At 39.2% G+C, this 21493-nt stretch overlaps 1 protein-coding gene across 1 annotated transcript; it reads right to left on the bottom strand.

Annotated features, from left to right (window-relative positions):
- Window positions 1-3556: 3556 nt before the first annotated feature.
- LOC125261996 lies at window positions 3557-20998 on the bottom strand. The gene is made up of 5 exons (XM_048180551.1): window positions 20938-20998; window positions 18193-18519; window positions 17169-17468; window positions 11006-11305; window positions 3557-4922 (listed from the first exon to the last, which is right to left on the bottom strand). Exons 1-5 carry the CDS (start codon window positions 20996-20998, stop codon window positions 4813-4815), a joined length of 1098 nt encoding a protein of 365 aa, XP_048036508.1. The 3' UTR covers window positions 3557-4812.
- Between the last annotated feature and the right edge of the window lie 495 nt (window positions 20999-21493).

Here is a 21493-nt window from a genome sequence, read left to right as displayed (position 1 = left end):
ACACAGCATAAATGAGTACACAGATTTTGATCTTAATTTCAGATTTTTGAGATGTTTCAAAAATGAATTCAACTAAATGTAATATTTTGTATGGCCTCCTTGATTTTTAAGAACAGCATCAACTCTTCAAGACTATAACTGGACTATATATGACCTCCACATCTTCTCTATTTTCCTTTCAGGTTCCAGAGGAAAAAATGCAAATGAATTTTAGAGATTCCGCTGTTGAGTGAAGAAAAGTATGTTAAAGGGTGATGAAACCCCAAAACACTTTTTTTGAGATGTAAACAGATATGTATAGGCTGCACATAATTGAAAACACTAAAGGTACTCATTAATGTTATTCATAAGTGAAAAATAGTTATTTTTGCATTTTTCAGAGCGATTTCTGTAAAATACGATTGTGGACGTGGAGCGCGCATATGATCGGTTTCAGCGCGGAGCTCCGCGATGAGTTTAATAACACTCATACAGAATAAAGCATCTGTGTTTAAAGTTTTTTCTTTAAGTTTTTTCGCTTTCTATGTACCAATCTTTCTATAGTGGATATCTGAAGATTCTTGAATTTTAATGAAAAGAGTTATTCTTGGAGTAACTCCTCTAGATCCATGCAGTCAAGGATTGATTTATGGTTAATTGACCCAGGTTGTGTCCAATATGTTACTGAAGTTACTTATTGCCATGCACCTCCTTCGGATCATAAAATGGTTATTTTGGTACACTCTGGTTGTGATATTAAAAATAATAGTATGCGAGGCTACTGGAAATGAAAAAGTTGTTTAGTAATGAGGACTTTATTACCCAGGTTCGCGAAGAAGCTCAACATATTTTTGGGAGTAAACAAACTTCACATGTTAAGAAATGGGAGTTATTCAAATTTAAAGTTTGCTGTATACTTTAGTAAACAAGTTAAAAAGAATCAGCTGGAAAAGGAAAAAGGTGCTTATGACAGAATTAGACTTACTTTTGAAAAAAGATAACCTTACAGAAGATGAAAAATTAAGATTGGAGACATTAAAAACTGAAATTGATCAGATATATATTAATACAGCCTTCATTCGTTCTAGAGCTAAGTGGTTAGAAAAGGGGGAAAAGAACACAAGCTATTTTTTTTTTCACTAGAGAAACGAAATTATAAAAGACATGCTCTCCTCTCTTAAAATTGATGATGTACCCACTTCAAATCCAAAGCTGATTACAAATTATGTGGAATCCTCTAAGTTATATGAATCTGTATTTGAATTGTATAAATGTTCCGACTTCTTTGCGTCAGTTAAGCAATCGATCCCTTCTATTTCTATTCAATTTCTAGACCTTTGTGATGAAAAACTTAGGAAGCAAGAGATGGTTACAGCTATTCGTTCAATGAAAAAATAAAAAAATCACCAGGCACAGATGGTCTTTCTGTTGAATTTTATCTCTGCTTTTGGGATATTATTGAAAATCCTTTATTCGAAATGTATAAAGAATGTATTAATTATCGACTTCTATGAAACAGGGGCTAATAACCCTACTCCCAAAACCAGATAAAGATCATTTGATTTTGGATTATTGGCATCCTGTAACTTTATTAAACGTAGATTATAAATTGTTATCTCATATTATTGCAGCTCGTTTGAAAGGAGGTCTAAACGAAATTATAAATGAGTGTTAAACTGGGTTTATGGCTGGCCGACACATAAGTTGGAAAATTAGACTGATTTTGGATTTATTAGACTATTCAAATTTGTTGGAATTGGAGGCTTTAATGGTTTGCCTCGATTTCCACAAAGCTTTTGACACTATTGAGCATCAGTTTATCTATAGGGCACTAAAATCTTTTGGTTTTGGGGAAAGATTTGTTTCTATAATTGAAATGTTTCATAGTGGTATTAATAGCTCTATTAATTTATATCCAAACACTTCAAAACACAAAAAGGAGTGCGTCAAGGTGTTTTATAAGATCAGACACGTTCTTCCTACTCTTGTTGTATAAAACTCTCTTTGAACCACATCTTAATTACTGTAATGTGATATGGTGCAACACCTTCACAAGTCACAAGTAGAAACTGTCTACTTAAATCAGACTCAATATGGTTTTTCATACCATACAATGTTTTTAAAAAGGTTGGAGGTTTACGCTTTTTGTTAATGTGTGATTACTCTACTAACAAATTGCATTACTGTGGCATTATCCAATTTCTATCAACAAGCTCTCAAGGCCTGGAAGTTATGTTATGTGCATAACTTTTCTCCACATAAAGCAATCTTGTGGAATAATACTTATATTACAGTTAACCGAAAATCTCTTTATTTACAGAATTGGATGGATAAGGGAATTTATTTTGTATCTGACCTTTTTGATCAATCAGCTCAGTTACTTTCCTATGAAAATGTTATGAAAAAATGGACATTTCCTATTAAATATAGAGAATATTATTGTGTAATAAATGCAATTCCCCAAGGTTTATTGATGTTAATGAGAAGCCTTATGCTGTCCCTTAACACTTGTAGAATTGAACCCGCTCTTCATTTAAATGGGGTGGACATTAACAGTAAAAAATGCACAAATAAATTTATTAGAAATATATTTTATGAAAAAAGATCTATTAAGCCTAGAGGGAAATTTTTCTGGAACAGTTGTTTTCCAGAAATTATTTGGAAAAAAGCTTGGTTGCTTCCCTTTTGGTTTTGTATATTTAACAAACCTCGGGAAATACATCTGAAAGTACTTAATAATATTTATGTTAGTAACTATACTTTATCAAAATTTATTGATATTAATGAAAAATGTTCATTTTGTTCAGATCAGCCAGAAAAAAATCTACATCTTTTTTTTTTTAATGTTACCATTCCAAAACATTCTGGGAAGATTTGTCTATACATATTCTACAGAAGTTTGGTTATAATTGTGAATTAACATCCAAAGATGTTATCTTATATTTTGAATCAAAAAATCCATCTGTTAATTTTATGATGAATCTTATGATTTTATTGGGTAAATGTCATATTCATAAAAGTAAAAGAAATAATTCTAGACCCTGTTTGAAGGTCTTTATGATTGATTTTTATTTGTATGTTGAGTCTATCCAGTGTATTGATAACAAAAAAATGTAGAGATACACTTTTATACGCCAAAGAATTGAAGTTACTTGAAATGGTTTTTTTTTTTTTTTTCTTTCTTTATTTTTTGGTTATTTTTTATTTATTTCTTGTATCTATTTTTTTCCTTGTGCAATGTAAACCCATTTTTTTAAATGTAGTATCTTTTAGGATGTCATGTTAAACATGTAATTGTTCTATGTTATGTCTTAAAGTCTAATAAAAAAAAAAAATAATAATAATAATAAAAAAAATCTTTGAATGGGGCCAAGCTTTCGATTGAATTTCATATTTAAATCACCAGTGAAATCTGACAACAATGACTCTTCTAATGTGCCATTTCAGCTCCCTCTTGTGACTGAATATGAAAACACATTCTGTTTTTAACCACTCTCTCACTGTGATATTTGCTCCATTTAATATATTACTACATCAATCAATCAATCAATCAATCAATCAGAGGCAGGAGAAGAAGTGAGAGTCAAAATGAGCAGTTTATTGAATAATATTAGTTATTAGTTGATTTTCCTGACCAGCACAAATTCAACAAGAGTTATTACATTATAGCAAAGGCAATGGTAAAAATTACTGCATCACAACACTGTCCAGTGACAATTAAAATCCTTAAAATGGAGAATATCCATTATCATTAAGGCAACAGAACTACAGTAGGTTAATACATACGGTACATATGTATATACAGATGTAAATCAGTGTAAGTAATATGAACAAGATAAAACATAATTATGGTTTTTTTTTTTTTTGCAGCCACAAACACAGAGACTGCGAATTCCAATTTGATATTTAGATTATTTACGTCCCCTTTATTATATATATTCTGTTATATATGAAAACAGCTGATTACATACATTGATTAAAAAGCAAGCAAACCTTCATAATCATCATCACAAACATCTTTGAAAAGCTCAGGTGATCAGGCTGAACTCTTCCCGTTTGCATGTCTTTGGACAGGTCTCTTCTGTCATGCCGCGTACCAGCGTAAGAGGGAAAGTGTCTGACAACAGACTGTTATCATAAAAGCAAATCCATTCTCACTCTAATGCACGCTTCCCCTTGGAGACATTTTAGGAGGGTTTGCATTTATTGTTACTCTGATGATACTCAGCTCGATATTCCCTCGAGGCCTGATGAAATCTACCACTAATGAACTGCATAGACGGTACCATCTTAACAACTAGTGATTTCCATCTGCTTAATTTAGAAACAAACAGATTATTGGACCAAAAACTGCCTAATGTGAGATCTTACAGATCTTGAGTTCAGTGTCTGCAGGAGTTTCTAAGTCTCAAGGCTAGTTCACAGAGCTCGTCTCTGCTGCTCTTCCATAGTTTTTTCTGTAAACACTCACTAGACGGACATGTTTGACCATTGCGCTCAATTCTCTCAGTCAAGAATCCCCATTGCACTGCCCACTCCTTGATTCATCAAAGCAACACATTCAGTGATTTCCACATCTTATATGAAATCTCACAGTTTTACGATTGCACAATATCAAAGATGTGAGAATCAAAGCAGTATTTTGTTAATAAAGCAACATGTATGACGTGTAACATTAGTGAAATGATGTATGAAAGAGTTTCATCAACCACCAACCAAAGAAACGTTTTACTCGCACGTTTAACAGCTCGACAGAAACAGGTTTCTCACTTTCACAAGATGGAAAGAAATGTGTTTTTGGTGTTGTATATGGATGCTCACATGTTGATGATGTCATAGTGTTTGACACTGGTGGGTGTGTCTCATCTCAAACTGAGGTTGATTTCTCCCCCCCGCCAACAGCGATGTGTTCTCTGCAGTCGCTGATTCATTCTCTGTGGAATCTGATATACAGAGACAATGACAGTGATGTTTCATATTCATCTACATACAGTACAGATGATGTTTCAGTCAGGCCTGGATTGGCTAATCGGAGAATTCCCGGTGGGCCGGTCTGTTTTTTTGGCCGCTGGCCCTCGTGTTGTCATGACACTGGGTTGAAATATGGATGATCTAGAAAATGTTGACGCGGCCAAATGTACTTAGCCGAGTAGCTTACCTTTTTTCCTTTAAAACCAGTCAGTGGCAGATTAAGGCATGGGCTCATTTGCACATAATGTCAATGATATCACGTCGCCCTGTGAGAGCCCCGTAGAAGAGCTCTCAATAAAAAGTATACAAGAAGAAGGGATGAAGTGATGTCTGGAGGGGACATAACATTAAGAAATAAATGTTTTTCTCCAAAACACGTTGGCCACAATTATTGGCACCCCTAGAATTTTTTCTGAGTAAAATATCTCTGAAGTATATTCCCATTCATATTTACATTTTTTTAGCACACCAGGGTGATCATGAAGATGAAATTGTCCAGCCATGACTTCCTGTTCCACAGGAGTATAAACATGAGGAAACACAAAGGCCAAATTCGCTTAATCATTCATCACAATGAGAAAAACCAAAGAATATAGTTCTGATGTGAGCAAAAGATTGCTGAGCTTCACAAAATAGAAAGTGGCTGTAAGAAAATAGCTAAAGCATTGAAAATCCCCATTTCCACTATCAGGGCAATAATTAATAAGTTCCAATCAACTAAAGATGTTACAAATCTGCCTGGAAGAGGACATGTGTCTAAATCATCCTAATGTGAAGTGAGGAGGAGAGTTTGAGTGGACAAAGACTCTCCAAGGATCACAGCTGGAGAATTGCAGAGATTAGTTGAGTCTTGAGTCTCAGAAAGCCTAAAAAAATGATCAAACAGCACCTACATCCCCACAAGTTGTTCGGGAGGGTTTCAAGAAAAATCCTCTGCTCTCATCCAGAATCAATCTCCAGCATATTCAGTTGTCAGACACGACTGGAACTTCAAACGGGACTGGCTTCTATGGTCAGATGAAACTAAAAAAAAAGAGCTTTTTTGCAGCAAACTCACCAGATGGATTTGGTGCACACATGGATAAAAAGTGCCCCATGCCCACGGTAATATACTGCTGGATCTTTCAATGTTGTGGACCTATTTTTCTGCTGGAGGTCCTGGACATCTTGTTCAGATACATGGTATCATGGATTCTATCAAATACCAACAAATAAAAAATCAAAACCTGACCGCTTCTGCTAGAAATCCAATAATAGGCCATAGTTGGATCATCCATTAGGACAATGATCCAAAACCAACACAAAATTGTGTCACTGAGCACAAAATGAAGCTTCTGCCATGGCCGTCCCAGTCCTCTGACCTGAACCCTGAGGAAAATGAGTGGAGTGAACTGAAGAGAAGAAGCACCAACATGGAGCTGGAATCTGAAGGATCTGGAGAGATTCTGTATGAAGGAATGATCTCTGATCTCTCCTCAGGTGTTCTCCAAACTCATCAGGCATTATAGAAGAAGACTCAGAGCTGTTCTCTTGGCAAAAGGAGGTTGCAAAAAGAATTGAATAAAAGGGTGCCAATAATTGTGGCCAACATGTTTTGGAGAAAAATATTTATTTCTTAATGTTATTTCCCCCCACTTTCAATTCTTTTACTTCAATGAAAGGTTAGATTTTTGCTAATTTAATAAATTAAAGACCAAAAGGATAAACAATGCAGATTTATTTTTACAGACAACTTTGGTCATATTTACCAAGGGTGCCAATAATTCTAAGCACCACTGTAAGACTATTGAATTATAATATGTAACCCTGGACCACAAAACCAGTCATAAGGGTCAATTTTTTTGAAATTGAGATCCATACATCATCTGAAAGCTGAATAAATAAGCTTTCCATTGATGTATGGTTTGTTAGGACAATATTTTGGCAATGCATATCCATTCACAAAAATACATTTTGGATATTTTTGCAGTAGGAAATTAACAAAATATCTTCATGGAACATGATCTTTACTTAATATCCTAATGATTTTTGCCATAAAGGAAAAATTGTTTGTTTTGTTTTGACCCTTACAATGTATTGTTGGCTATTGCAACAAATACAGGTGCTGGTCATATAATTAGAATATCATCAAAAAGTTGATTTATTTCACTAATTCCATTCAAAAAGTGAAACTTGTATATTATATTCATTCATTACACACAGACTGATGATTTTCAAATGTTTATTTCTTTTAATTTTGATGATTATAACTGACAACTAAGGAAAATCCCAAATTCAGTATCTCAGAAAATTAGAATATTGTGAAAATATTTAAGACACCTGGTGCCACACTCTAATCAGCTAATTAACTCAAAATACCTGCAATGGCCTTTAAATGGTCTCTCAGTCTAGTTCTGTAGGCTACACAATCATGGGGAAGACTGCTGACTTGACGGTTGTCCAAAAGACGACCATTGACACCTTGCACAAGGAGGGCAAGACACAAAAGGTCATTGCAAAAGAGGCTGGCTGTTCACAGAGCTCTGTGTCCAAGCACATTAATGGAGTGGCGAAGGGAAGGAAAAGATGTGGTAGAAAAAAAGTGTACAAGCAATAGAGATAACCGCACCCTGGAGAGGATTGTGAAACAAAACCCATTCAAAAATGTGGGGGAGATTCACAAAGAGTGGACTGCAGCTGGAGTCAGTGCTTCAAGAACCACTACACACAGACGTATGCAAGACATGGGTTTCAGCTGTCGCATTCCTTGTGTCAAGCCACTCTTGAACAACAGACAGCGTCAGAAGCGGCTAAAGACAAAAAGGACTGGACTGCTGCTGAGTGGTCCAAAGTTATGTTCTCTGATGAAAGTAAATTTTGCATTTCCTTTGGAAATCAGGGTCCCAGAGTCTGGAGGAAGAGAGGAGAGGCACACAATCCACGTTGCTTGAGGTCCAGTGTAAAGTTTCCACAGTCAGTGATGGTTTGGGGTGCCATGTCATCTGCTGGTGTTGGTCCACTGTGTTTTCTGAGGTCCAAGGTCAACGCAGCCGTATACCAGGAAGTTTTAGAGCACTTCATGCTTCCTGCTGCTGACCAACTTTATGGAGATGCAGATTTCATTTTCCAACAGGACTTGGCACCTGCACACAGTGCCAAAGCTACCAGTACCTGGTTTAAGGACCATGGTATCCCTGTTCTTAATTGGCCAGCAAACTCGCCTGACCTTAACCCCATAGAAAATCTATGGGGTATTGTGAAGAGGAAGATGTGATATGCCAGACCCAACAATGCAGAAGAGCTGAAGGCCACTATCAGAGCAACCTGGGCTCTCATAACACCTGAGCAGTGCCACAGACTGATCGACTCCATGCCACGCCGCATTGCTGCAGTAATTCAGGCAAAAGGAGCCCCAACTAAGTATTGAGTGCTGTACATGCTCATACTTTTCATGTTCATACTTTTCAGTTGGCCAAGATTTCTTTTTCTTTGTATTGGTCTTAAGTAATATTCTAATTTTCTGAGATACTGAATTTGGGATTTTCCTTAGTTGTCAGTTATAATCATCAAAATTAAAAGAAATAAACATTTGAAATATATCAGTCTGTGTGTAATGAATGAATATAATATACAAGTTTCACTTTTTGAATGAAATTAGTGAAATAAATAAACTTTTTGATGATATTCTAATTATATGACCAGCACCTGTAAAGCAGTGGCGTAGCCAGAATTTTATTTTTGGGGGGGCCCCATCTAAAAATGAGGGGGCCGCTATATTATATGTTATATATATATATATATGACACTAATAATGACTACAATGACACTAATAATTCTTAATTTCTAAAAGAAATGCAAAATCAATCGGTAGTTATTAATAGATTAACGAGACACAAACCTTTACATTCAATCGCGTTTGGTCCCATTTATTTTTGATCACAGTGGATACTACATATACAAACTTTTACTCTCAAAGTGCGCACATTTGTAGAAATACACGTTTACCTCAGATTTCATTAGATAGAATTTATAGAACATGTACGCTGGGTTTCATAATTACCGAGGTCATAAAATGTTGTTTCCTAGGGGGGTACGGGGGCATGCTCCCCGGAGAAAATTTAGATTTCCCTGGTGTACATATGTGCATTTTTAAGACGTTAAGACCAACAAATTGGTTAACAATAGCTTTAAAACCACGTCAACAAATACATGCATGCATGCACAGTTTTGAGGCAGCTTTAATCGCATGTTTGGCAATTTCATTTTCAAACGACGGTCATTGCTCGTAGTATCTATTGCGCTTTATTTTAGCTATAATAAAGTAATTATGCAGCGCGCGCCGGCGCATTTGCGCATGCAATTCTTGAGTGCGCGCCACGAGCACAGTATAATGACTGATTGGACAGTAGTGTTATTTTTTTCTGAGTTTTACCGACATAGCCTGACAACATCTCATCTGTTCACCGTTGTTCAACTGAAGCTCCCTCGTCATCACCTGCACCTTTTCTGCGCTCGTTTGACTTGCGTCTGGCGCTGAGGCGAAGTCGGAATGCGCCTCTGAAAAGTGTCCCGTTTGTTGTGGTCGTAAAGAGACAATTCTATATAAACGCAGCGTTTTACTTGGCAATGTTTTAAAAAAACGATTTTTAATTTTGGTATTTTATATGCTCTGTTGGTGGTTTGTGGAGTAGCATCACTCGGGAGGGATATATTTTTTTATCCCCACCAGGGATAAAAATAATTCAGCAGAGGCAGGGATACATAGACCAGACCATAAACCATTTTGATTACACTCATGCTGATATTGTACTATTTGATGATCAGTAGTGATTCGCTAAATATAATAATTCAATAAGCATTTAGGCTACAATAAGCACTTAACTTTTAATATATAACTTTAAAAAAATATATATTAAATAGATAATAAAAATATCTAGATAGCTGGCTGACTAAAGTAGGCTAAGTTTGAAAATGATATCATTTGTACATGGAGTTATTATATAAAAAGATACTTAATTTCTTTACAATTTATAGGTGTTGTTTTAACAGTCAGTTATGTAAGTTTGATGGTTAATAGCTTCTAGCAGCATTAAATCCAGGAGAGAAGACAATTCTAAAGAAAAAGCATGTTTGATTTACATATAACAAAGTTTGAGCGCGCACAGCCGCGCACGCAATAACTGACCGAGAGCAAATAACGCCACGGAAACTGCCTCAAATTAACTATAATGACGAGAAGAAACCTGTGTGCGCTGCAGTCAGAGGTTCTTGATTCTCTAGCGATTTTTTATTGGTTAAAACGAATGTAGAGTTAGAAGCCCGAGCACCCACCGGATTTCACTGCATTGAGATGCGCGTCCTGGAAACGGGAAGCCTCGGGTGTCGCTTCACATTGCCACTCACCGCATAATAACGAACTCTCACGCGCAAAGATAATAACAGCAGAGACTACGCGCAACACGTGAAATAATCAAACCAATAAGTCTAAAAACAGCTGTTGCATGTTACCGCGCAGCATATGCATCAGTGTAACAAATCAACATAAAAAATAAAAAATCGCTCAGAAATCTGGGGGGGCCTGCATAATAATGAGGGGGCCTAGGCCCCCTCAGGCCCCCCGTGGCTACGCCACTGCTGTAAAGTATACCCGTGTGACTTATGACTGGTTTTGTGGTCCAGGGTCACATATTTATATGGTGTTTTGTGCATTTTAAAGTCTTACAGACAAGCTTACTGAATGTGAACCGTTCCTGCCAGAGATTATTTTGCTGTAATGACTGTCTGACTGTATATTTTCCCTTACTTTATAAATACACTGAAATAACCACTGGGTATAAAGTGGGCGGTCTGAGAACACTAGATTTCTCATTACAAGAACAACTTTTTCAAAATCTTAAATCTTTATTCCAGGATGAAATGAGTTCAGATTTTTGATGTGCTCCACAACACTCACATGAACATGCAAACAAGAGGACACACTCTTGGAACGCTGCTCGACCAATCAGATTTGAGGACCAGAAATACTGTATAAATCAATATACTGTATAGTGAGTTAATATAATAATGTTATACTCACCACTTAGAATCAAATTGAATCTCCAGCCTTTGGTCTCTTTGCTGTTGATGATCTGTAGTTTATAATGTCCAGTGTCTTCAGCTCTGATGTCACTGATTGTCAGAGATCCAGTTTCCCTGTTCAGCTCCACTCGGTCTGTGAATCTCTCATCAGTTTTATCTGGCCTTGCAGCATTTGTAGCAATAAGACTCTTTTTAGCTCCAAACGCCCACAGAATAAGATCACCTGTTTCAGTTTTAGCAATGGGCTGGTCAGGCCGGAGAGTGACAGATCCTCCCACCACCACTGACTCTTTCTTTGCTTCATGTCACATAAAACAAGAGAAATGCAGAAATTTAGTTTGCAGTTTCTGATACATACAGATGACAATTTGTTAGCTAGTCTTACCAAGAACTTCATTTTCATTTTGTATCATTTGATACAAAGCTAACTTAATGAAATAGATCTTCAATGTGCTCTCAGACTCAGTTATCACACTAAACTAAAACAGTCTGACAGTTACAGATATTTAAATTAGTGTTAATTTTATTTCATTTATACTTTATTTAAATTGTATAGTTTTTGGTCATTATAAAAATGATCTGGCTGCGTTTGTGTTGTTTAATTTGTGCACTGTCAGTAAGAACTTTAAACTCCCAGCAGCACTTTAATTTACCCTGTTTAGTAAATCTGGCCCTTAGTTTGTTCCTCACAAAACACCATAAAACTACTGAATTATAATATGTAACCCTGGACAAAAAAACCAGTCATAAGGGTCGGTTTTTTGAAATTGAGATTCATACATCATCTGAAAGATGAATAAATAAGCTTTCCATTGATGTATGGTTTGTTAGGACAATATTTTAGCAATGCATATCCACTCACAAAAATACATTTTTAATATTTTTGCAGTAGGAAATTAACAAAATATCTTCATGGAACATGATCTTTACTTAATATTCTAATGATTTTTGCCATAAAAGAAAAATCGATTGTTTTGACCCTTACAATGTATTGTTGGCTATTGCAACAGATATACCCGTGTGACTTGTGACTGGTTCTATTTCGTTCTTCCTGACTGCCAGAGGCAGTGCTTCACACTGGATATTATCTCTCGTTGCAATTGCATAGGTCGAGTTTAATACCAACAAAGTCCCTCGTGACCAGGATGACTCGGGGTGCTCCCCTATTTAACCCCGTGACTTCCTGCAGACTGTCCCTATAATCTTCTCGCGTGCACATATTGCAGGTCGTAGAATATTATAAAAAAAACAAAAAAAATAAAAAATAAAACAACAACAACACTTTTGGAATCCGTTCTTCACAGCTTCGCAACAAAACCATTATTGGTGTTTCGCGACTGCGCGTCCTCCAGAGGCTGCAGCGGATTCAATTGGAGTTTCATTGAAAGAAACAGATCACGATCGGAAACAACGACGACTGGTGAGTTTGTTTACATATACGCTTGGGGTTCGTTCACGTTTTCCCGGCATTGTTTTGGTCGCTAGAACGGAGTGTTTCCGCTCTGTGGTACGGCCATATAGTGCTATAATAAACTGTAGATGTAGTTAGACCACACTAGGAGTGTGTGCGCTCTGTATAGCGGTCGGTGTCTGTGCTACAAGAAGTACAATACTCTGCTGGGAGCTTGTTGAAGTAACACAGTAGTGGAGGCAATTAAAATTGTGGTTATATATATATATATATATATACGTATACACTGAAATACTAAGTGTTTGCATAAATATATATATATATAAATATTATATATATTATTCTCTAGATATTCTGGTAACAAGGACGGCTGAGTCCAGCAACGGTCAGAGTGATTCCGCTCGTCCTACAAAAATAAATTGTTGTCAGAATGGAAACAATATCTCATACTTGCGCATTGTGCATGACCATGCTGCAGATGGATGATGGGCATGACTGCTGCCCTTCCTGTTTAGGCTTGGAACACTTGAGACAAGGCCTCACAGAGGATGCCTGCATGAACTGTAGTGTCATGTCTTGGTGGAAGGACTTTTGGGTGAGTCGCTACCACCACCTCCGCCGAGTAAGGCAACGCATAAGAGCAGAAATGTTGAATCAACCAGTGCTTCCGCTGGAAAGAGATGCAAGGAAGACCCCTTAGTCAAGAAAGTGGATGTGTTGACTGCTGAGTTTGCTCAGATTAAGTCTTTGCTTATGAAATTACAACCGGGTGAGAACTAGTGTCTGTAGTCGAGGCCCCCACCACGGAGTCGCCCATTATGGAGGAAGATATTCTGTCAATGGCGCTTCTCACAACCAATTTTATGATGTGGAAGAAGTGGAGGTTGTCTCTGATCACCAATCCCATCTCTCCCATGATGGCTCCCAGGGCACTGGTCATGGATCTGTAGGAAGTCCACAGTCGGAGCTAGAACTGGTGAAGCAAGCTCTTCAGGCTGCGTTGGCTCGCCTAGGTCTTGACACAGCCCCAGTGGTGGCAACCACTTCCAGCGCTTTTTTCAGAGGTTCAGCGCAACCCTGTAGATCAGGGATTTTAGAGGCCAGGGACGCAGGACCTGAAGGTCTGCGGCCAGCCGTCGGACGTTTTACTCCTCAGCAGCTCAGTTATTGGGAGACAACAACCTCCGACCCATGGTTATAGCAACACTAACTCAGGGGTACAAGCTGCAGTTCCGACGGCGGCCGCCCGCTTTCAACGGGTCAGAATGACCATAGTCTCAGACCCCAACAGTTCATTTTCACTAAAACAAGAAATAGCACAACTTCTACAGAAGGGTGCCATCGAACCAGTAGAAGGGTCAGAACGGCTCGATGGGTTCTTTTCAATATACTTCTTAATTCCAAAGAAAGACGGGGGAGTAAGGCCCATACTCGACCTTCGCGGCCTAAACAAGTTCCTGAAGGTCTTACCATTTCACATGTTACGAATAACCGATGTTCTCCAGGCAGTCAGGCAGCAGTACTGGTTCACCACAGTAGACTTAAAGAATGCGTACTTCCATATTCCAATTGCTCCACAACACAGGCCATTCCTACGCTTTGCATTTCAGGAACAGGTCTATCAGTTCCGTGTCCTCCCATTCGGCCTCTCCCTATCCCACGAGTCTTCACCAGGTGCATGGCTGCGGCACTGGCTCCAATCCAAGCTACAGGACTACAAGTGCTTCCGTACTTGGATGACTGGCTCCTTTGCTCCCACTCACAGGAGCAGGCAGTGCTGGAAATCACACAGCTACTGTCACATATTACCCGTCTGGGTCTTTCTGTGAATTTCAGCAAGAGCCAGCTAACTCCAAGTCAGTCTTTGGGGTTCATAGGTGTCATGCTAGACTCACGAGTAATGAAAGCCTCGCCATCAGCACAGCGGGTGGACAATATACAGCTCCTCCTACAACAGTTTCGAAGGCAGGCCAGACTTCCGTTCAGGTGCATCCTCTGGGTCATGGGTATGTTGGCGGCAGCAGCTGCTGTCATACCGCTAGGCCTCCTGTCACTCCGCCCATTTCAGATATGGGTGAACAGTCTCCACTTGAATCCCATTTGGCACAGGAACAGGTGGATCAAGATTACAGAACGATGTCTTCTGGCCTTGAAGCCATGGAGGAGGAGGTCGTATCTGACCAAAGGGGTTGCTCTGGGCGTGATTCCCTCTCGGAGGGAGGTAGTCCAGACCGACGCGTCTCTTGCAGGCTGGGGGGCAGTCTGGCAACACAGAGCAGTCAGAGGACATTGGAAACCCCAGGAGAAGAGCGAGAGTATAAATACCCTGGAACTTCGTGCAGTACAGTTGGCTCTAAAGCACTTTGCACCATTTTTGAAGGGCAGGCACATTCTTGTCAGGTCCGACAACACTTCAGTGGTTTATCACATCAACCATCAAGGGGGCACGAGGTCCAGCCAGTCCCTTCGGGTATCTCAGGAACTGTTGACTTGGGCCTTCCCACAGTTTGCAAGCATCAGAGCGATGCACATTCCGGGGGTGTTAAATGTGGTGGCAGATTATTTGTCGCGCCACAGACCTCCATCGGGGGAGTGGAGACTCAACCCAGAGGTGGTAGAGATGATATGGCAGCGGTTTGGGAGGGCGGAGGTGGACCTCTTCGCCTCTGCGACATCGACCCATTGCCGTCTCTGGTTCTCACTAGTGGAGGAATCCAGTCCTCTGGGGCAGGATGCTCTAGCAAACGCTTGGCCAGATCAGTTACTTTATGCCTTTCCCCCGATACCATTGATCTTGGCAACTGTTCACAGGGTCCTTCAAGGACACCACAGACTGCTGTTGGTAGCGCCGAACTGGCCGGGGAGACCTTGGTTTCCAATGATGTACAATCTCCTAGAGCAGGATCCCTGGAGCCTTCCCAGGAGAAGGGATCTTCTCCACCAGTTGGAGGGTCAGATTTGGCACCCGAATCCAGACCGCCTGCAGCTCTGTGTTTGGCCTCTGAAGGGCCGGAACCACTTTTCAGAGTCTGCGATCGTGAGGTGCAAAACACCATATTGAACTCCAGAGCACCTTCTACCAGGAGTGCTTATGCCTGTCGATGGAAGCTCTTCACTGATTGGTGCAGAAAGCATGCAATGGCCCCAGAGCAATGTCCTGTTCCCATGGTTTTACGTTTTCTGCAGTCTCTGTTAGAAAATAATAGGGCAGTGTCTACCTTGAGAGTATATGTGGCTGCAATTTCAGCATATCATGTGCGAATAGATGGTCAGCCATTGGGTACTCATGCCTTGGTTACTCAGTTTCTTAGAGGTGCTCAACGGCTGCACCCTCCTCAGCCCACTCGGGTGCCCTCATGGGACCTGAGTCTAGTCTTAAAATCTCTTACATTGCACCCGTTTGAACCCCTGGAGCAGAGTAACCTGAAGTGGGTCTCACTGAAGACAGCGTTTCTCTTGGCCATTACTTCAGCTAAGCGTGTGAGTGAGCTCCACGCGTTATCAGTCAGCACATCCTGTATGCACTGGAATGCAGATGGTTCAGTAGTGACATTATGGCCGAACACAGCATTTCTCCCCAAAAGGCTCTCTGACAATTTTAGAAACCAGGCTATTGAGTTGACAGTGTTTAATCCTACAGTATTGGGTACACAGGAGGATGGAAGCAGACTTTTGTGCCCAGTAAGAGCCCTCCGGGCCTATCTGAGGGCCACAGAAGCTTTCCGGCAATCAGACCAACTTTTTCTCTGTCACGGGGGGCCAAAAAGAGGTCAGCCCCTCTCAAAGCAGAGATTGTCGCACTGGGTAGTGGAGGTGATCACCCATGCGTACAAATCTAATAATTATTCAGTGCCATTGGGGGTGAGATGTCATTCAACAAGGGGCATCTCAGCGTCTTGGTGTTCCTCTTAGTGATATTTGTGCGGCAGCTACATGGTCATCAACAAGTACCTTTTCCAGATACTACAGGGTTAATGTGGCGGCTTCTGATACCATTGGGGCAGCGGTCCTTTCTGGGCCCTCAACTTCCTCTTAAGGGTAAGCAGGACCTCCTCGTGACCTTGTTGTTATAAGTCATCCAGTGTGAAGCACTGCCTCTGGCGGTCAGGAAGAACGAAACAGAACGAGAGTTACGTATGTAACTGCGGTTCTATGAGTTCTGGATGACCGCCAGAGCTTTCTGTCACTCGGAGTCGGTGCGAGAAGATTCCGTAGGGACAGTCTGCAGGAAGTCACGGGGTTAAATAGGGGAGCACCCCGAGTCATCCTGGTCACGAGGGACTTTGTTGGTATTAAACTCGACCTATGCAATTGCAACGAGAGATAATATCCAGTGTGAAGCACTGCCTCTGGCGGTCATCCAGAACTCATAGAACCGCAGTTACATACGTAACTCTCGTTTTGTGGTCCAGGGTCACATATTTATATGGTGTTTTGTCCATTTTAAAGTCTTACAGACAAGCTCACTGAATGTCAACCGTTCCTGTCTGAGATTATTTTGCTGTAATGACTGTCTGACTGTATATTTTCCCTTACTTTATAAATACACTGAAATAACCACTGGATATAAAGTCTGAGAGATTTCTCATTACAAGAACAACTTTTTCAAAATCTTTATTCCAGGATGAAATGAGTTCAGATTTTCGATGTGCTCCACAACACTCAGATGGACCAATCAGATTTGAAGAACAGAAATATTGTATAAATCAATATACCGTATAGATAGTTAATATAATAATGTTATACTCACCACTGAGAATCACATTGACTCTCCAGCCTTTGGTCTCTTTGCTGTTGATGATCTGTAGATTATAATGTCCAATGTCTTCAGCTTTGATGTCACTGATTGTCAGAGATCCAGTTTTCTCATCCAGCTCCACTCGGCCTCTGAATCTCTCATCAGTTTTATCTGGCCCTGCAGCATTTGTAGCAACAAGACGCTTTTCGGCTCCAAACGTCCACAGAATAAGATCATCTGTTTCAATTTTAGCATCAAAGCGGGCAGACGGGAGAGTGACAGATCCTCCCACCACCACTGACTCTTCATTTGCTTCATGTCACATAAAACAAGAGACATGCAGAAGAACAACAACACAAAATAATAATGAATTTAGTTTGCAGTTTCTGATACATACAGATGACAATTTTTAAGCTAGTCTGACATGTACCAAGAACTTCATTTTCATTTCATATCATTTGATACAAAGCTATCTTAACGAAATAGATCTTCAATGTGCTCTCAGACCTTTGGAACCAACAGTAAGTGACATTAAATGACTGATATGTGAAATTATGCCACTAAGTCAAACAGATATTTAAATTTGTGTAAACTTATGTTAATTTCATCTCACTTATACTGCACTTATTTAAATTGTTTTCACAGTTAAAGATGTGAACTACTCAAAGTGAGTTAATGTGTAAACTATACTAGCCTTTAGTATTGCCTTTTCTCATAATACTGTGACCCCCCCCCCCCCAAGAAATAGTTCTGCTTTATTCATGTTTTTAATTTTCATATTCATTTATTCAATATTATGCCTTTTTTATTATGCCAATTTTATGACTTCATTATCATATTACACATTATGATTTTATTCTTTACAATGTGAGATTATTTTAATTATACCGTGGTTCTAATTAGAATTAAAAGTAATTAAAGTATATAAGTAATTAAGATTTTGTTTAATTTTGAGCACTTTGAAAAGTTAATTTCTGATGTAAATTGTTCACGTGGCGCACGACCATTAACACTCGTAAGGAATTGATGAACTCACATTTCACAGAAACATTGAATCTCTTGTATTTGGCTCTTCTGCTGTTGCTGCTGTTGCTGAGCATTAGTATATAGAGTCCAGAGTAAATAGTCCTGATGTCTGTGATGATGAGATCTCCAGTCTTTTCCATCTTCAGTTTGCCTCTGAATTTCACATCAGCTCCTGGAAATGTATGTGGCTCTCTGTCCCCTGCTTTGAATTCAGCAATGACATTTTTTTCATAATTTTCATCTTCATAATACCACTGTATCTTATCATCTTTCTCTATTTTAGTAAGATCAGCGGGTAGACAGACAGGATCTCCCTCTGTCGCTGTCACTTTCTTCACTTCACCCCGTCACAACAGCACATAGAAACAGACATAAAAATGAGATGAAGTCAGTATGCAGGTGGACTGAATTACGAAACACACATGGGTGGCAAACATACATTTATACAGAAACTGTACTTTCAGAAATAATACAACCCCAATTCCAAAAAAAGTTGGGATGTTTTGTAAAATGCAATAAAATCAAGAATATGTGATGTGTTAAAGGGTTAATTCACCCAAAAATGAAAATTCTGTCATTAATTACTCTCCCTCATGTCGTTCCACACCTGAAAGACCTTCATTCATCTTCAGAACACAAATTAAGATATTTTTGATGAAATCCGAGAGATTTATGACTCGTCCATAGACAGCAATATAATCAACACTTTCAGGGTCCAGAAAGGTACTACACTGCAAAAAATGCTGTTCTTAATTAGAATTTTTGTCTTGTTTTTAGTCAAAATATCTTAAAGTTCTTAAATCAAGAAGCATTTTCTTGACAAGAACAAATTATTTTCTTGTTTTCAGGAAAAATAAATCAAAATTAAGCATGTTTTTCCTTAAAACAAGCAAAATAATCTGCCAATGGGGTAAGAAAAATAATCTTAGTCCAAACTGAAAACAAGATTATATACCTTATTCTTGGTTTGAAATAAGATTATTTTGCTTACCCCATTGGCAGATTATTTTGCTTGTTTTAAGGAAAAACTTACTTAATTGTGACTTATTTTTCCTGAAAACAAGAAAATAATTTTTACTTGTCAAGAAAATGCTTCTTGATTTAAGAACTTTAAGATATTTTGACTAGAAACAAGACAAAAACTCTAAGTAAGAACAGCATTTTTTGCAGTGTAAAAACATAATTAAAACAGTCATGTGACTGCAGTGGATCAACCTTAATGTTATGAAGAGACAAGAATACTTTTTGTGCTCAAAAACAAAACAAGAATAACGTCTTGATTCAACAAATTCGTCTCTCTACTGTTATTATCAAACACTGTTTACGTTCAGCGCTTCCAGGTTCTACATCGGAACAGTTACTCAGTATTGGCCAAAGCTGGTCAATTTGTTGAATCAAGTTGTTATTTTTGTTTCGTGCTTTGTGACTGTTTTAACGATGTCTTTAGTACCTTTCTGGACCTTGAAAGTGTTGATTATATGGACGAGTCATAAACCTCTTCGGATTTCATCAAAAATATCATAATTTATGTTCTGAAGATCAATGAAGGTCTTTTGGGTGTGGAATGGCATGAGGGAGAGTAATTAATGACAGTAATTAATAACATTTTTGGGTGAACTAACCTCTTTAGTGATTTACTGTGGCATAAATAAAGCTCATTGTTTTCCTGTTGCTGTATCAGCTGTAATTCTTACCCGATTTTTTTCTTTAGTTTAAAGATCCTTGCGGTGATAGTAAATCACAACAGCAGCCAGAACTATAACCACCACAAAAACAGCAACAACAATCCCTGCTACGACACCTGGAGACAGACCTGAAACAGCTGAAGAGAAACAGTCATTAGAGTGAATGTGTCAGGACAATTTGTCATTTTTAATTCCCACAATAAGTTACAAAATGATTTTCTGACATGTTTCATGTTAGAACAGATTGTATTGCTAATTTACACACACCCGTGCCAGAAAGGTATGTTTATTTTTGAAAATGAATGTTTCTAATAAGTAACCAGATGAAACAGTACGGGGTGTGATTGTGTGCAGTTTACACAGGAGAATAAAGGCTGATTTATACTTCTGCATCGGACCTATGCCGGAGCCTTTGTGCCGTAGGCCATGTGTCTGTTTTCACTTATTACTTCTGTGTCGTTGTCCCCTGTCGACATGCATGCAGACCACTAGTAGGCAGTGTCCACGGTCATGTTGGGATATCAAAACAAAAGCCGAAGTAGAAGCAGCTTCTCATGTACGTTGTCAGAGAAGCTTACAAATATGGAATATGGAAGTTGAAAATGCTCCACTCTTCTCTGTGTGCTCCACGCCTAGTATTTTTTTACCTGAGGGAGGGGTTCTAGCAGACCAATCACAACGGTTGGAATAGCGCGTTGTTACAGAGGTGCACATCAAGCTACGTCGTAGGCTATGCGTGGTACAAACAGCCTACGCCATAGCTATGGCGTACACTTCGACACAGAAGTATAAACCAGCCTTAAAACGTCAAAATATCATCAAGTTTATCTTTACCACCAGTGCTGGGTGTAATGTACCTACTGAGTAATTAAAGGGTTTGTTTGCACTCCATTGACAGCAAGGTAATTAACACTTTACAAATGCCCAAAAAGCTACTAAAGACATATTTAAAACATATTTGTAGTTCATGTGACTACAGTGGTTCAACCTTAATGTTATTTTTTTGGTGCAAAAAAGTTAACATTAAGGTTGAACCACTGTAGGAGCAGTAAACGCCTCAAGGGCCACACCTGTGTGTTTCTCTATCCTAGTGAGCCTTACAGACTTTCCCTGATCGTTCCCTGTGCACATTCTCCCTGGCCAGCTTGAATGAACGCACAAAGGCTCGTCTGCCTGGTGTGGGTCTTTCATTGAGTTCATCGAGTGGGTACTGGTGAGCAACATGTTATCATTCACCATCTGCTCTGCCGAGGATGAACTCACTCCAGCGCCACCTACAGACCAGTCAACCTACCACCGCCGAAGTGAACTGACAGAGATCTTTCATGATCCCACCGCAGACCGAGGAGGCATGCCTGCCATGATGGATGAGCCAGGACCGAGCACAAGATCGGATGGTAACTATTGCCCCGGAGCCCACTCCATCGCAAGGTTTCTGACCAGGTGCGTAAGCCGGCAACATCATTCATCGATGAGGGAGTGCTCGTGGAGCTCAAGGGCTGGGAGAGGATAGGACTTAAAGGACATTTTTGATGATGACCTTATTGATTTTTGTGGAGAGGTTTTTCCTAGTCCCCCATTATCTCCAGCATCTTCTGATTCTCCAACGTCCCAAATATCTCCAGA

Source organism: Megalobrama amblycephala, unplaced genomic scaffold (assembly GCF_018812025.1).
Source record: "Megalobrama amblycephala isolate DHTTF-2021 unplaced genomic scaffold, ASM1881202v1 scaffold544, whole genome shotgun sequence".
Taxonomy (NCBI): Eukaryota; Metazoa; Chordata; class Actinopteri; order Cypriniformes; family Xenocyprididae; genus Megalobrama; species Megalobrama amblycephala.
This window is presented reverse-complemented; position numbering and strand designations above follow the sequence as displayed.